Source organism: Myodes glareolus, chromosome 2, assembly GCF_982192425.1.
Source record: "Myodes glareolus chromosome 2, mMyoGla1.1, whole genome shotgun sequence".
Classification (NCBI taxonomy): Eukaryota; Metazoa; Chordata; class Mammalia; order Rodentia; family Cricetidae; genus Myodes; species Myodes glareolus.
Genome location: NC_142027.1, coordinates 124090162 through 124106348, shown reverse-complemented (window position 1 = coordinate 124106348; position 16187 = coordinate 124090162). Strand labels below are relative to the sequence as shown.

Genomic DNA, 16187 nt, shown 5'->3' with positions numbered 1-16187 from the left:
GGCTGTAACGGTCGCACCTGGCGTTCAACCGCTCGCACTTCGGCGCGGGACGCGGCAGGTCCCCGGGGCTCGGGGGGTGTGGAGCGTGGTCGCGCGCCGGTTGGTGGGCTGGGGGCGGGGCGGGGCCGCGGCGGGGCCGCTTCTGGACAGGGGAACGCGCTCCACCGGGCGGGGCGGGGCGGGGCGGGGCGGGGCGGGGCGGGGCGGGGCGAACCGGCCGGGCGCTGTCACTTCAGCACCAGGAAGTAGGTGGTCCAGCCGGCCAGCAGGAGCGCCCCGATGAGCACCGTATAGCTGAGGAGCACGAAAGCGAGCAGTTCCCGCAGCAGCTGCAACACGTGGACGGTGGACGAGGCCGGCATCGCCCTGCAGAGACCTGGAGCCTGAGCCCGCGTAGGGTGCGTGTGGCGGGACAGCACTCTTCCAAGGCCAAAGAAGCCTAAAGTGCTGTTCTGCAGCGGGAAAACGTGCCTTCTAAAGCAGTAGTTGCCCACACTCTCTCTCACTGGCATCTGAGCTCCAAAAGGGGAAAGGGCCTGGTCTTTCCCAGTCCTAGCTTTGCATTAGACCCCAACGCAGTCCTCTCTTGCCACCACCTCTTGCATTTTTAATGCAGCTGGTGCCGCTAATGTGCTGGTGGAGGATAGCTTTATTTTCCCGTCACTCAAGCTGCAGCTCTGTCTGTGGGCCGCCTGGGAGTGCAGAAGCAGCATGCCATTGCTCATTTCCTCTGTCATCTTCCTGACCCCAGGATTGTCGACAATATACTTTAAGGATGTGTGTGTTTGTGTGCCCCAGCATGCTTGCCTTGTGGCCAGTCAGGATTAAAACCGAAGGGCGCCAAGTAATAGGTACCAATTTGATCTTGGGCTCCCATCATTCCTAATATGTTTTACACACCCCATCCGTGCAGATTTCACCTCAGACGCTAAGAGTCACAAACTAGCTCATCTTCATTGCTGCCTTGCCTGGCAGATCCCCTCAAGGCTGGTGTCTAGCTTCCCACTCTTCCCAATTTACTCACTTGGCAAAGTTTCCACGATTCCTCCCCGCCACAGCTTCCACAGCTTCTCTCTGGTCTGCTGAAGAGAGACTTGTGCACACTGCAGCGATCTTGGCAGAACTGAGGTCTTCAGGCAGCTGAAGCACTCAACAACTAGGTGTGGTCTAGCGACCAATTACAACCTCTGTGTGGTTTCTGAGCTCCCAGGGAGCTGCGCACAGGCAATCCTAGGCCAGGCGGGGCACTGGCAGCCGTGCCCGCCCTCTGCCTGTGTCACCTCCAGTCTACAGGATGAGGCATCAGCGATTTTCAAGGTTCCTGACTTAAATGGGCTGAACAACTGGTACCCCAGGGGGTATTTCAAGCCCCTTCTTGTCTTGCTTGTCTAAACACCCCAGTTGGGCTGTACCTCCAGTGTAAAACTGAAAGCAGTCCTGTCAAGAGGCCGGCGCGTTCACCACGACTGTCTTCCTAATGGAAAAACCGCTGTCTTAAGAAAGGCAAGTGTGAACACGCACATGTGTATGTGAAAATCACAGATGATAGCCCCAGGGTGCATGATCCTAATTTACAGAGTTTAGCAGTTTGCAAACTCATTACCCAGGCCACTTCCAAGTTCATCTACAGAAGTGAGGCAACAAAAGGAGCCAGCTGGGAAAGCAAAGGACACTTTCCTTTTCCCCAAAGTAACTACGAAGGACAAGCAAGAACAAATATACAGCTTATTCTTCTGCTTATACTAGATTATGAAGACTATTTTTTGACCTCTGGAAGAGCAGGCAGTGTGGACGTCAACCTTTTATAACATCATCATCCAGAAGCAAATGGCCCCTTAATTTAATCAGGATCTCTTATTATCAAATCATTGCCTTGGTGAAGCCTGCTCGAAAACAGGGGCAGAACATCAACACGCAGCTCAGGAAGCCAGTACGTAGTAATTGCTCCCCCAGAGGGCTGGACATCTGAAGGGCTCCATGCCTTGCCTCGTCACAAGATGGAAAGGATGGCTAAGATGAATGCCATCACCTGTACCAGAGTGGCAGACAGAAAGTTCAGACTCTCCCTACCCGGTCTTCAAATGGATCCCTCAAGGCAGTTATGTAGTTTATGCTTTGTACCAGCTACAAACCTGCCAAACTGGGGTTTTTTATAGTAATAGAGTAACTTAAGCAAAGAAATACTACATGGGGGCTGACAAGATTGGCTCAGCAGGTAAAGGAGCTTGCACCAGGCCTGACAACCTGAACTCGATCCTCAGGACTCACATGGGGAGAGAACCAACTCCTTGAAAGCTGTCCTCTGATTGCTATGGTGTATAAACACACACATACACTCACACACACTCTACATAAGATACATAAAGAACTATAACATGAAATAAAATTCACATTAACCCACTTATAAATAATGAGAAATTTTACATACTGTCTTTTCCTTTTATGGCCTGAGAAGGCATCCTCTGTCATAAATAATGCATCAGCTCCTAGAGTACCACTGACAACCTAGAGGCAACATCCCTAGAGACAGGGATGTATGCTGCATTCCGTGCCATGCCATCTTTTATCACAGCCCCTTTACTTCGGATGCTTAGTTCATTTTGCTGTTTAAAATGTTTTGGGTAGGTAAATCCTAGCACTTGGTAGTCTGAGACAGAAGGACTGAATTCAAGGCCAGCCTGGGCTATAGAGGGAGACCTTCTCTCAACAATAGAAGTATATTTGCTTGAATTTAACTCCTCAGAACACAAACATTTCCTCCTAGGGTCAAGCTACTGGGGCCTTTTTCTTTTTCTCCATGTTGTTCTGAGAATGGAAGCCAGGCCCATGGATGTGCTCAGTAGCACTTCTACCACACGCTAAATGAGTCCCCCCACACACAATTTATTTTTTTGAGACAGGGTCTCAATATATATCACAGATGACCTATATAACCCAGATGACCTAGAACTCCCAATCTTCCTGCCTCAGTCTGCTGATCTCACAGTAAAGGTGTGCCACTGTGTCCAGCTTCTAGCTAGCCTTTGTGTACAACTGAGAACAAGGCAGACCGGCACGCAGTGATCAATCACAACCCGATTCTAGCACAAGTAGAGCAGGAGTGGAATAGGGTTCATATGGAGACCTTCCTAGTTCTCAAGAAACCTCCCATTCCAATCGTCCCTCCCTAGACCATTTCTCTCTTGCTCTACAATCAATCCAGTTAAAGTACTTAGTTTCTGGATTTAAGGCAACAGAAGATGTGTAAATTAACAGGGTCTACGTAGATGTCTTTAATCAGGATGGCTGGTGTGGCAGAATGGTCCAGCTAACCAACTCAACAAAAGTGCAGACATGGCATATAAACCTCTCTAAGAATAAGTGTTCCATTCCCACAGCCTTTCTCAGAGCTTTTGTGTGTGTGTGTGTGTGTGTGTGTGTGTGTGTGTGTGTGTGTTTTGAGACAGAGTTTCTCTGTAGCTTTGAAGCCTGTCCCCTGGAACTCGCTTTGTAGACCAGGCTGGCCTTGAACTCAGAGATCCACCTGCCTCTGCCTTCCCAGCTGTTAGAACACACTCTTAAGAAACAAAGACAGCTTTGTGTGCATCAAAGGGCATAATATAATTATCACCATTTCTATTTGTTCACAGATGAAGTAAGTGTGTGGTTTTAAAAAAGTATTCTGCTGAGTACATTTTTGGAGCTGACCTTGCTATTCTCTGAGCAAACAAATACAGACTCAGAAACAAATGCAGACACATGAGATTACAACCGGGCATCTGTTCACTGCATAAACACCCCAGCCAAGGAGACCTGACCAAACTTGAACAGAATCCCAGGAGTGGAAAACACTGAAGACAAGGTAGGTTGCACTCCCTGGCACTGAGACTAGCCAGTGTCAAGGCTCGAAAGTAAAACCAACTCCCTGGAAGAACAAGAGCTGAAAAAGAGTGTTCTGAGCCAAGAAGGTTTCCCATTTGGGAATTGCCCCCACTTCACCCCCACCCTCCAATACTGAATATCAAGGCTAAATTCATTCCATGAGAAACAAACATTATCTTTGCCACCTTTCATTCTTGTATTTTTTAATACACAATTTCTTTCACTTACAATGTGCAGTGAACTGTTCCTAATTCTACATGAAGAAAATAAGAAGAAAATTTGTGGTTAGTAGTTAACCAGAGCAACCACACCCTGGGATGCGAGCTGAGCAATGTTTAGACAGGCTAAGTTTTCTGAAGACTTGGATGATGGCAGAAAAGCCATCACTGGGTCCCTTGCTTGGCACCCTTAACTTCTCCGGATGCTGAGATGAACTCCCAGCTTCACCAACATGCCTGCTCTCAGTTGTGGCACCTGTCACTGCTGGACTGAGACTCACCACAGTGGCTGCAGTCACCAGCTCAGGGACCAATCAGCTGAGTATTTTCGAGCAAAAATGATGTGTGAACTTGAGTACAGCCGGTGTGCTAAAGAGGTGCATATGGCAGTTACCATGGTCACAGAGCAGCAGGAAGAAACTTAAGAGCTGCGACTGCTCACAGTAGGGTCAGCTGGATGCTGCGGCCACAACGGACATGGAAGAAAACTGAAGCCCCATTAGCGGCATCTCCACTGGCATGTCCTGGAGTTAACGTGCAGTCAAAAGAGCCTTTGTATGGGTAATTGGCAGAAGCGGCTTGCTCTTCAGCAGTCCTTCGTAGGCAGAGAACCTGCACAGATGCAGCTAAATCAGAGAGGGCAGAAACTTCATTACATCAAGAAACTCTTCAAAGCTGATTTTTTTTCAGAAGGAAACAAAACTTGCCTTAGGAATCAAACTGGTAAGAGACTGGTGACAAATCCACAGGAAAGAGCAAGTACTTGGACAATGCTGGCTTAGTCCTCAACACAAAAGCACTATCCTGGACACAGCATGTCTTCCGGACTTATCGTGGCTCTTCCATGAGAGCCTCTATCCAGCTGCTTCCATTCATCAGTTTAGTGGTCGCAATTACATACTCAGTGCCTCCATCTTCCAACTGGGAGAGAAAGCGCAGGGCGGCGATTTCAGCAAACGTGACACCCCCGAGGAAAAATATCAGCGTGACTCTGTTTTCTCCGGGTTGGCCTAAAATGTAAACATTTCAGAATTCAAAATTATCTATTACTGCTGTTTCTTGAAATATTTTTTTTTCATTTAAAAGTATATAAAAGGGTTGGAGAGATGATGGCTCAGCAGTTAAGACTGTGTATTGTTCCTGCTGAGGACATTTAATTTCCCAGCACCCACATCAGGCAGCTCATAGGCGGCTCCAGGCGCGCGCGCGCACACACACACACACACACATACACACACACACACACACACAAATCATAAATATATTTAAAAACAGAGAAGTATAAAAAGGTCAAGTGCATCTTGGTATAGTCGGTTCATTTGAGGCTCTAGAATGCTGACTTTGATTTTACACCCCGAGTCCTGGGGGTCTCAGTGCAGACTGAAATATGCTATTCCCAAGAGCACAGCACAGCTCTGGGCTGCCAATGTGTATTAGCAACTGACTTTACAAATGTTTTCACAAAGCAATGGCACAACACAAGCCCCATCAACAGTACACTGACTGTGGATGGGAGATAAACTCACGTTTCTTCTGCAGCCCGGTGGGCAATGGCTGCCGTTCTTCAAAGTGTGGCCCTGGGAGAATGCGGAGAACCTCCTCGATACTCCGCCAACCTGGGCGGGAAAGGAGCTGAGCGAGCCGCACACTGAGTGGTGCATAACCACTGTACACGTAGGAAATGTCTGTGGGGTTCTGTCAACAGTTAAGGAAAAAAGTATGGAGACTGGGAGCCACCCGCAGTTTTTTGGTAACTGAAGTTATTTGATTAGGAAACAGAAACTTAAAATACCCCTTGCCTGTGTCTTGCTCCAATCCACCTTGCAGGGGCTCTGTGTTTAGCACCCGGGCTTTACGTTCTTATTTATTGATTGATTGATTGGTTTTTTGTAGCTTTGGAGCCTGTCCTGGAACTCGCTCTAGAGCAGGCTGACCTAGAACTCACAGAGATCTGCTTGCCTCTGCCTCCCAAGTGCTAGGATTAAAGGCGAGCACCACCACTGCCCGGTTTACGTTTTTCTTTTTTTAAAGTTTGTTTTGACTTATGTGTACAGCAGGTATCTGTTTGTGAGTTGTAGATGGAAGTGTACAGACCCCTGCAGAATCCAGAAGGTACTGGAGTCACGGGACTTGTAGACCACATGATGCTGGTACTGGGAACCATACCTGGGTCCTCTGGAAGAGCAGCAAATGTTCTTATCTACAGCCTGGCTTCGCTTTAATCATTTGTTGTTTAAGACAGGATCTCACTATACAGGCCATGTCAGTCTCAAAGTTAGGATCCTCTTGCCTCAACTCTGGAGTGCTGGGATTACAGGTATGCACTGGAGAGACTGAGACTGGAGGATCAAAGTGTTCAAAGTCACTTGCTAGTAGGGAGTTAGAGGCTGGCCTGGACTACACTGAGTCAGTCACACATACACAATGCACACGTGCACACACAGAAATGGTGTATAATTCAATGCTAGGAAGCAGGTTTAGCATGTGTGAGACCTGGGTTTAGTTTCCAGGATCAATAAACAAACAAACAAACAAACAAACCCTAAGTAGTATTAAAAAGAGCCAGAATGGAATGGGGCACCAGAAAAGCTCTTAGATCTAGCCCTTGTTAGGCAGTAGGTGTTCAAGGGGAAGAAGGTCAGACAGTGGTGAACTAGCGCACTATGTGGACAATACAAGCTTGGCACATAGCAATGAGTGATGACTATAAAACCAAGAGGATCTCTGCAGACACTAGCACAGAATATGTGTAGAGTGCTGCAAAATGTGCAGACACCCTCTGGAAGAACTAAAACCTGGCCACCAGGGTGGCCTCTGTGAGGAACGTTATCTGTGGCAGGAACTGCTTCCCTTCCCAGTGCACAGCTGACTGGCTTACACATAAGGATGTTTCTGTGAACTATTCCTAACATCCCCTGTACCTCTTCCCTGGGCCCTGTGCCCAGAAGCCTGTAGGTATTGTGCCAACACTCCCATGACTTCTGTTGTGCCACGGCACAATTGGAGAGCAGACAGCAGCCTGTGGCCTGGCTTGTTTTGCCCTGCCCCCTGGTCTGTGACACACATGGAGGTCAGAAGCCATAAGCCACACAGTTTTCTGGTTCCTGTGACAGGTTTCCTTCAGGCCTCAGCTGGTGTGATGGACGCTAACTGTAGGATGGGCCTCTGAGCATGACTGATTAGTCACCATCGCAGGAAGGGCTCCATGACTAATGAGTGTGAAGAGAGTCATGGAGCACTGGCAAGCACAGGTGTGCACATCCTCTCTGTCCCGACTGAACGTGCTGTGCCTGACTCCCTCAAGCTCCTGCCGCGGGGACTCCCCAGCTATGATGGTCTGTAGCCTGCAACTGTGAGCGACAACAGTTGGTGAAGGGTCCACACTGTTCACATCTTTATTAACCTCAAGCTATCCAATCTGACAGCATTCTGTCTCTGCTGAGTCTAGGATGGATGCCGCACACATATGCACTGCTTTTCCTGAAGCATGAGGAAATGAGTAGAAAAGAATACAGACCTCAAAGAGTATGGGCACTTGCTGCCAAGCCTGGCAACCTGAGTTCAAGTCCCAGAACTGACATGGTAGAAGGAAAGAACCAACCCCTTCAAGTTGTACGCATACACTTGCCCACACACGCACTAAACAGATCAATGTGAAGAGACACTCAGGAAACAGAGCTGATGTACAGAATACGGTGTGCACACTGTCACCATGAACTACAAGAATCAAGCACAGGAACACATCTTACTTGCTCATTGACATCATCCATCCAGAGCCGCAACGTTTTCCGAATCGTTGGGTAATTGTTTCTGCCCCCTGTCTGAGCTTTTAGCAGGCCAGCCTTCTCCAGGTTGTTCAAGGTCAGTATGTGCTCATAGCCGTAGGTCTGAAGGAGAAGGCATTTGGCAGTGATGTTAGGTCAGGAAAAGGCTTCTGCAGATTTCCAAAGAGGAGCACTCCAACAAATCAATGTGGTTTGTACCCCAGGGCTCATTAGCAAGGTCAGGACTGAGTGTGGAGAGTACAGGGGACAGGGCAGAGGGTGCTGTGACTGGGACTCTTAGATGCTTGTCCACCAATATTAGCCCTACTCCTTGTTTCAGGAATGATTTAAGATTTTTACTTTAAAGTCAGAGTTTATGACCCAAGCTAAGCATTAAAGAAAGTATATTTTCATGCAGTATATATTAGCTCTCACAGGCTTATCTGCACACCGAGAAGAACAAAAATAGTTCATAGTAAAATTTTGCACATAGAATTTTATTTGTTTTTTAAAAAAGAATAGTAGTCGCTGACCCTGTGGAATGCCCCCCGAGACACTTTACAAACATCATGTCAGCTACCCGTAGACTGCTGTACCAGCCATGCTAACTAACCTGGAGCACACACCGACTGGAAACTTGTGTACATACACGGCCTGTGTGCAAAGAAGAAATAAAAGGAGGAAGGAACCTCTGGGGAGAGAAAGGAATTGGAGCAGGGCTGGGGACAGTTGGCCTGTTCCATGCACTCTTGCAATACTGGAATCTCATGAGAATTTCTGTCACTTGTGTAACTAAAGAAAGAGGAAAACAAAATCCACAAAAACTAACAATATACTGAGCACTGACTGGTAATAACAAATAACCACCTGCCTGAGACATTCAAACGGGAAAATTGTTTTTTTGAGACAGGGTCTTACTATATAGCCCTGGCTGGCCTGGAGCTCATAGAGCTCCATCTGCTTCTGCTCCCAAGTGCATGTGTGTGGCATGCTGCCAGGCTATAGGAAAAAAAAAACATCTTTTAATAGCAGTGGGCTTCCCCATTACTATAAAGTCTAACAAGCTAAGCCTGTTTAGGAACAATCAGAAATTTGTCCTGTACATTGGCCCACAGACATACACACACATGCAAATCAATCAAAGAACGCAATAAAATTTTCCACAGAGGTTAGCAAGATGCTTTAGCAGGTAAAGATGCCTGCTGTCAAGGCTGATGTCCTGAGTTCCATCCTTGGGTCATATGGTGGAAGGAAAGAGCTCACTATCAAAAGTTATCCTCTGTCCTCTCCACGCATATCATGACACATAAGCATGAGTATACACATTTGCAAACACACATAAACATGCTAAATAATTAAATAAATAAACAAACATAATTTTAAAATTTAGATAAAAAAGATAGTGGTGATAGAAGTTAAAGACAGGGCTGCTGAGAAGGTCCAGAGGGTGAAGCACCTGCCACGCTGTGTGCTGAGCCCCACGGAGGTGGAAAGAGAACACATTCTGAAGCTGCCCCGCCCCCTTGTGCATGCCTTGACATGCACACACAGTAACAAACAACAGGTTCTAAAACAAAACAAGTTCGTGTTCACACCACACTAAAACAGCAGCTGTGAGAGTTCTATTATTAAAAGACGCGCTCCTTCTCAGCATATAAAACCTCTCTAGTTTACTACCTGGAGAATTTCCCTTTTGTAGAAGTCCAGAACCTTCTGCTTGAGCCCACTGTTGCACACAGACTGGAGGCACACCAGTCTCAACACCTTGATGAGCGGGTGCTTCTGGGCAATACAGTCCTCGATGTAATTGTTGACCTAGAAATGAAATATAAGCAGACTAACTAGCCCAAGGACTTAAAACAATTTGATATCTCTTATATTCCCCTAAGACAGTGGTTCTCAATCTGTAGTTCTCAATCTGACCCCTTTGGGGGTCATGGTCACAGGGGTCACCTAAGGCCATCTGCATGCCAGATCATACATCACGATTTATAACAATAGCAAAATTACAGTTATGAAGTAGCAATGAAATAATGTTATGGCAATGTGAGAAAACCACAAACCCACTGACAGCTGCAACTACTAGAGTCAGTGGGAGGCAGATGAAGTGAGTCAACCTTTGCCTATGAGGGAATTGTTAAATATAGTTAACACTGTTGGTGTTAATGATAAACCTTCACTGTAAACAAAACAAAAAGAAAAAGGAAATAATGTTACGGTTGGGGTCACAACAACATGAGGAGCTGTATTAAAGGGCAGCAGCGTTAGGAAGGGTGAGAACCACTACTCTAGGCAAAGAAAGGCAGCAGGAGAGAGAAAGGCTGTTTCCTGACTTCCTCACCCCTGCTGAAGGTGTCTCCCTCATCTCTGTGCCCCAACCCGACAGTTACCACACACACAACAGTGTAAGGTGGTGAGGACAACACTGGGCAATCAAATCGCCTGCTCGGACACATCTACCTCATAGACAAACAGTTTAGTGGCTGCTGAATACTTGGGGTTTATGTGGCTTGGTCTACCAAAAAAAAAATACCAACAATTTACCTAGCATGAAATGATAGGAATACTTTTTTTTTTAAAGATTTATTTATTTTTTATGTATACAGCATTCTGTCTAGATGTTCGCCTACAGGCCAGAAGAGGGAGCCAGATCTCACTATGGATGGTTGTGAGCCATCATGTGGTTGCTGGGAATTGAACTCAGGACCCCTGGAAGAGCAGCCAGTGCTCTTAACCGCTGAGCCATCTCTCCAGCCCCTAGGAATACTTTTTAAAAATAGGAACCATTGCAAATTGAACAACTAATATTTTTAATGGTGATGAATATTTTTAAAAATTACATAACAAATTTTTTTTTTAAGTAACCTTCGTTGGTTGTTGTTTTGAGATAAGGTCTCCTGTAACCTAGGTTGGCCTCAAACTTGCTATGTAGCCAAAGCTGGCCTTAAATGCTTCCATATCTCAAGAGCTAGGATTACAGGTATGGGTCACCACGCCCAGCTGGTGTGTGTGTCTGTGTGTCTGTGTGTGTGTGTACAATGTTGTTGTTTGCTTTAGGAATATTGTGTCTGACCCCAAGATTTCTAGGCATTCTAGACAGGTACTGTCCTATCAATAACCTACACCCCCACCCCAACAGGCAAATATCCTTTTTTATTACACACACACACACACAGAGAGGGAGAGAGCGAGAGAGAGGGAGAGAAGGAGAGAGAGAGAGAGAGGGCACAAGTGGAACCAGACAACGGCTGAGTGACAGGTAGAGTGGTGCTCACTCACCTTCAGTCTGAGCACTGAAGAGGCGGCAGAGGCAAGAGGATCTCTGAGTTCAAGGCTAGCTTGATCTACATAGCAAGTTTTAGGCCAGCCAGGGCTCTAGGTGAGTTCTGGTCTCAAACAATAACAACACAGACAACACCACAAAGGGCCACTGATCTGGCTCTAACCGCAGGTGACTGGCTTTCACTCTGGTGAAGAGCAGGCTCCCACATACCTTGTCAGTGTCCACCCCAGACATGAACTCCTGCTCCACTGTTAACTTATCGAAGAAGTCTTCAGAAGCTAAAATGTAATCAGCAAAGTTTTGACTGAGAAATTCAACAGTGTCATTTGGTTTGAGTGCTATACTTCTATTCATAAGCAGGATTAGCAAATGAGGCACACAAAACCAAAAAGGTAGAGACTGAGGACAGCCAGGAGACCTCAGAGCACTGCACATTACACCTGCACACTGCTCCTTCGAGGTCCTTTGCTTCAGGTGCACAGGTCATGGCCAGGCAGGGGTCTCAGTGTCAGTGAGCATTCACTTCCCCAGAGCACAGCCTCCTGCCAACTGATTCCTACTTCTGTCACCAGCAGATAAAGGACTAATTTCCCAACACTGAACTAAGATTCAAAGCATATTTCCTAACAGTTCATACTGAACAGATGCTATTCAGTACTGAACAAGTTCCTCAGCTTCTCCATCTGAGTCAGAGGGGCTTGCATTAGGACTTAATACCTTAATAATATCTCATGAGGTTCTCTGTGACAATTCTCTGGGAAGTTTGTTTTACTTTTTGAGACAGGGTTTCTCTGTGTAGCCCCGGCTATCCTGGAACCCACTCTGTAGACCAGCCTGACCTTGAACTCAGAGATGTGCCTGTCTCTGCCTTCTGACAGCTGGGATTAAAGGCATGTGTCACTGGCTTAGTTTGTTTTTGAGGCAAGGTTTAGTGTAGCCCAGGCTGGTCCTGAACTCACTATAAACTGAAAATGGTGCTTCCTGCCTTCGGTACCCACCCCCATGCTGGCACTGCAGCACATACCACCAGGCCTGTACTGTAGATTGCACACTAACTGAGCTACATTCCCAGACCCTTTTCTTTCTTGTCTGAGAGTCTCATGGTGTAGCTCAAGATGTCCTTGACTTTATGGTCTACCTGCCCTAGCTTTCCAAGTACCATGATTACAGGTGCTCTGCACAGTTCTTAAGAAGACCAAAGCAAGAGTCTCAGCAAAACCCCGAACACCATACCATCCTAATTAAATAACCTTCACATAGGAAAACATCATGGATGAGTGCCTTTTTCTTATCCATATTCCAGCTATCTGACCTCACGATTAATACTTCAGCTGAGTTAATCACAAATGGAACTTTTTAAAAGATTTATGTGTACCCGAGTGTGTCTGTGCATGAGTGCAGTGCCCTCAGAGGTCAGTGGGGTCTCCTGGGTGGAGTTCTAGGTAGCTGTGAGCTACCTGCAGTGGTACTTGCTGAACCCTGCACTGGGGTCCACAGCAAGGGCAGCAAACGCTCGTAACCGTTGAGCTATATATCAGCCTGGACAAGTGTTCCTATTAACGTTACATGCTTAGTCGGACAAAGTGTCCCAACTTCTCACCCCATCCCAGAGAGGTGCAGGCAAGAGGGTCATCAGGAGTTCATGTCAGACCTGGCTATGCATCAAGTTTAAGATCAACCAGGGCTACATGAGACCCTACCTAAGAAAGTCATACACTTCCTTCTCCATTGAGCATGATGCTCAAATGGAACTGGCTGTGGATGGCTCACTGGTCAAGCACTGCTTCACATTAACAAGCCCCAGTTTGATCCCAGGCACTAAAATAATAAAATAAATACATAAAGCACAGCTAGTCTTCCCATGGAAGGACCAAGGTGCTGATGACCAGAGTGCTGGACAATGTATCCACAAGCCAGTTCCAGGTAGGAAGAGCTACAACAAAGGGTACTCACTGGTGACATCTTTGATTAACTCCGCAATTGAGGTGTGGTTGGCAAGAGATCCCCTGGCGGCCTGCATGTGGGGCAGCTGGGAAACAAACTGCTTAATCTCCCCCACCGTCTTGGCATTGTGCCTTTCCTGCAAGAACAGAACAAGCAGCTGCACCATGATGCGACAAGAGAACATCCCGAGGATGTGTTAGCAACATCATGAAAGGGAATACAAATCAGGTTAAACCCAGCTCCAAAGTCATAGGAAGGTAAGTACAGTGACATAGTGAAACTCCATCAAAGGACCCCAGGATGGAAAGGGAGAACTTCCTCAAATTGTTCTTTCCTCCACAAACACATACACACACACACACACACACACACACACACACACACACACACACAAGCTCTAAGAGCCACACACAGCAGAAAGAGTCTCTAAGTCAGGCATGCCAGCGCTGACTCACAACCCCAACACTTGGGAAGACAAAAGGATCAGAAGTTCAAGATCATCCTCAGCCATGAGACCATGTCAAAAATCAAAAGCCAACAATCAAAAATTTTCTGTGTAATAGAAACAAAGGCCACCTGGCATTGGATCTCAACAGTGAATGCAGCCCATGAACAAAGTGAACTCGATTATTGACAAGAACATTTTAATAATATCATTCAAAACTATCTTCAGGAATATGGAGTTAATCTACAAAGAGAATCCCTAAGAAAGGTAACACCTGAAACCAGAAACACAACAACAAAGGCAAAAGGCACTTTTCAGAAACTCTCCCAGTTTCTGTCTGCAGAGTCTAAACAGTCATTGTGTAAATCTAGCGAATCTCACACTTTCAAACAAGAACAAACTGGCCAAAGACAAGAGGAAGCAGGAAGGTGGTAACGAAGCTCTGGGCAGCTGGGGATTCTGCTCTCATTATCACTTCTCACACATGTGGGCTCCCCTGCCAGGCCACGCTGGCCAGACCTCCCGTGTTCTCTCCTGCTGCATCCCACGTCTCCGTCTAGTACGGCTGACATCCTCTAGGGAGGAGGAAAGGGTATAACAGAAGATCATTGGTGTTATTATGAAAACAACACCCATGCTCTCATGCCCCCTAAATAAAGGAACCCTGAACACAGTGCTGCTGATACAAGCCTGAGAAAAAGTTTTAAAGCAACAAAAGCCTAGGCTGGTGACGCAGCTCAAGGGCACAGCGTGTCCAGATGACCAAGGCCCCGAGTTTAATCCCTGGTACTAGAAAAATAAATGAATAATGTATTTTTTTAAAGAAAGAAAACCTTATGCTCTCTTGAATCTGCAGATATTAGAATAAGATAGATGTGCTATAGCCCAGCTTCTTTAAAACAAACCAAAAAAAAAAGATTTCTTTTATTTTTAATTATGTGTACTTGCATGTGTCTATGCATGGGTATGTCCACGTGAGTCCAAGGGAATCGAACTCAGGTCCACTGCAAGAGCAGCATTCTGCACTGCTGAGCCATCTCTCCAGCCCTAGCCCAGCTCCTAAACTATGGGTCGCAGTTCATACAAGACTGTGTAAATGAACATGAGGGTCACAAAAAGTTTCTGAACACGTGTTGTCCAAAAATTAACTGAAACACATTACTGGCAGTGTTCACGAAGGCATTGCTCATGAAGACATTGGCCCTGAACATACAACATGGCACCCTTGCAGGTGTGTGTCCTCACAGCACGGAGCCCTTGCAGGTGTGCATCCTCACAGCACGGAGCCCTTGTAAGTGTGTGTCCTCACACCAGTCCAGACCACACATGCTGCCTAGACACTACGGCTCAGACTCAATGCTACTTCATGCTATAAACTGCAGTGTTCTCACTAGATGAAAGATTTTTGTTCTTATAGAAACAATGGCACTCAACTCAATGCCCATCATAATCCCAGAAAAATTCTTCAAAGACCTCAAAAGAACGGTACTCAATTTCATTTGGAAAAGCAAAAAACCCAGGATAGCCAAAACAATCCTGAGCAATAAAAGAACTTCTGGAGGCATCACAATCCCTGACTTCAAACTCTACTACAGAGCTACAGTACTGAAAACAGCCTGATATTGGCATAAGAACAGACAGGAGGACCAATGGAACCGAATAGAAGACCCGGATATCAATCCACACATCTTTGAACACCTGATCTTTGATAAAGAAGCAAAAAATATCAAATGGAAAAAAGAAAGCATATTTAACAAGTGGTGCTGCCATAACTGGATATCAACATGTAGAAGAATGAAAATTGATCCATATCTATCACCATGCACAAAACTCAAGTCCAAATGGATCAAAGACCTCAACATAAGCCAGCTACACTGAACCTTATAGGAGAGAAAATGGGAAGTACACTTGAACGCACAGGGAACCACTTCCTAAATAGAACCTAAACCACTTCCTAAATAGAACCCCAGCAGCACAGACACTGAGGGAAACAATTAATAAATGGGACCTCCTGAAACAGAAAAGCTTCTGTAAAGCAAAGGACACGGTCAACAAGACAAAATGACAGCCTACAGAATGGGAAAAGATTTTCACTAACCCCACGTCAGACAGAGGTCTGATCTCCAAAATATACAAAGAACTCAAGAAATTAGACACCAAAAGATCACATAATCCAATAAAAATAATGGAGTACAGACCTAAACAGAGAACTCTCAACAGAGGAATGGCTGAAAGACACTTCAGGAAATGTTCAACATCCTTAGTCATCAGAGAAATGCAAATCAAAACAACTCTGAGATTCCACCTTACATTTTACGAATGGCCAAGATCAAAAACACTGATGACAACTTATGCTGGAGAGGTTGTGGGGAAAGGGAACACTTCTGCATTGCTGGTGAAAATGTAAGCTGGTACAACCCCTTTGGATGTTAGTGTGGCAATTTCTCAGAAAATTAGGAAACAACCTTCCTCAAGACCCAGTAATACCACTTTTGGGTATATATCCAAAGGATGCTCAATCATGCCACAAGGACATGTGCTCAACTATGTTCATAGCAGCTTTGTTTGTCATAGCCAGATCCTGGAAACAACCTCAATGCCCCTCGATCAAAGAATGGATAAGAAAAATGTGGTACATTTACAGAATGGAGTACTACACAGCAGAAAAAAAT

The 16187-nt window shown here is 46.0% G+C and overlaps 2 protein-coding genes and 1 long non-coding RNA gene across 6 annotated transcripts in view; 1 reads left to right on the top strand and 2 right to left on the bottom strand.

Annotated features, from left to right (window-relative positions):
- Positions 1–42: 42 nt before the first annotated feature.
- On the bottom strand, positions 43–1752 carry LOC146895396 (uncharacterized). Of its 2 annotated transcripts, none has more exons than XM_085679306.2 (2): positions 1025–1752; positions 43–452 (listed from the first exon to the last, which is right to left on the bottom strand). In XM_085679306.2, the coding sequence occupies exon 2, from the start codon at positions 360–362 to the stop codon at positions 228–230; it is 135 nt and encodes a 44-aa protein (XP_085535432.1). In that variant the 5' UTR covers positions 363–452; positions 1025–1752; the 3' UTR covers positions 43–227. The 2 variants fall into 2 exon arrangements, with proteins under 2 accessions (XP_085535432.1, XP_085535437.1); XM_085679311.2 differs by having other exon boundaries at positions 43–366; positions 1025–1750.
- LOC125408763 (uncharacterized) lies at positions 299–4242 on the top strand. The gene is made up of 2 exons (XR_007234564.3): positions 299–398; positions 3630–4242. It is a non-coding gene; the product is annotated as an uncharacterized LOC125408763 (long non-coding RNA).
- Positions 4034–16187, bottom strand: part of Vps33a (VPS33A core subunit of CORVET and HOPS complexes) — a 27852-nt gene continuing 15698 nt past the window's right edge. Inside the window, exons 8-14 of one of the 3 annotated variants that reach the window (XR_014998219.2) lie at positions 13080–13206; positions 11337–11404; positions 9521–9658; positions 7829–7966; positions 5606–5774; positions 4787–5089; positions 4034–4705 (exon numbers count right to left, since the gene is read on the bottom strand). Coding sequence is in view for 1 of the 3 variants with exons in the window: in XM_048447297.3 (XP_048303254.1) it covers positions 4908–5089; positions 5606–5774; positions 7829–7966; positions 9521–9658; positions 11337–11404; positions 13080–13206 (822 nt within the window). In the remaining 2 variants the exon portion in view is untranslated. Of the gene's footprint in view, positions 5090–5605; positions 5775–7828; positions 7967–9520; positions 9659–11336; positions 11405–13079; positions 13207–16187 lie in introns of all 3 variants that reach the window. The other 2 variants (XR_014998220.2, XM_048447297.3) reach the window with 2 other exon arrangements.

Coding starts and splice junctions, on each gene's coding strand:
- LOC146895396 (XM_085679306.2), bottom strand. CDS start 362: ATGCCGGCCTCGTCCACCGTCCACGTGTTGCAGCTGCTGCGGGAACTG.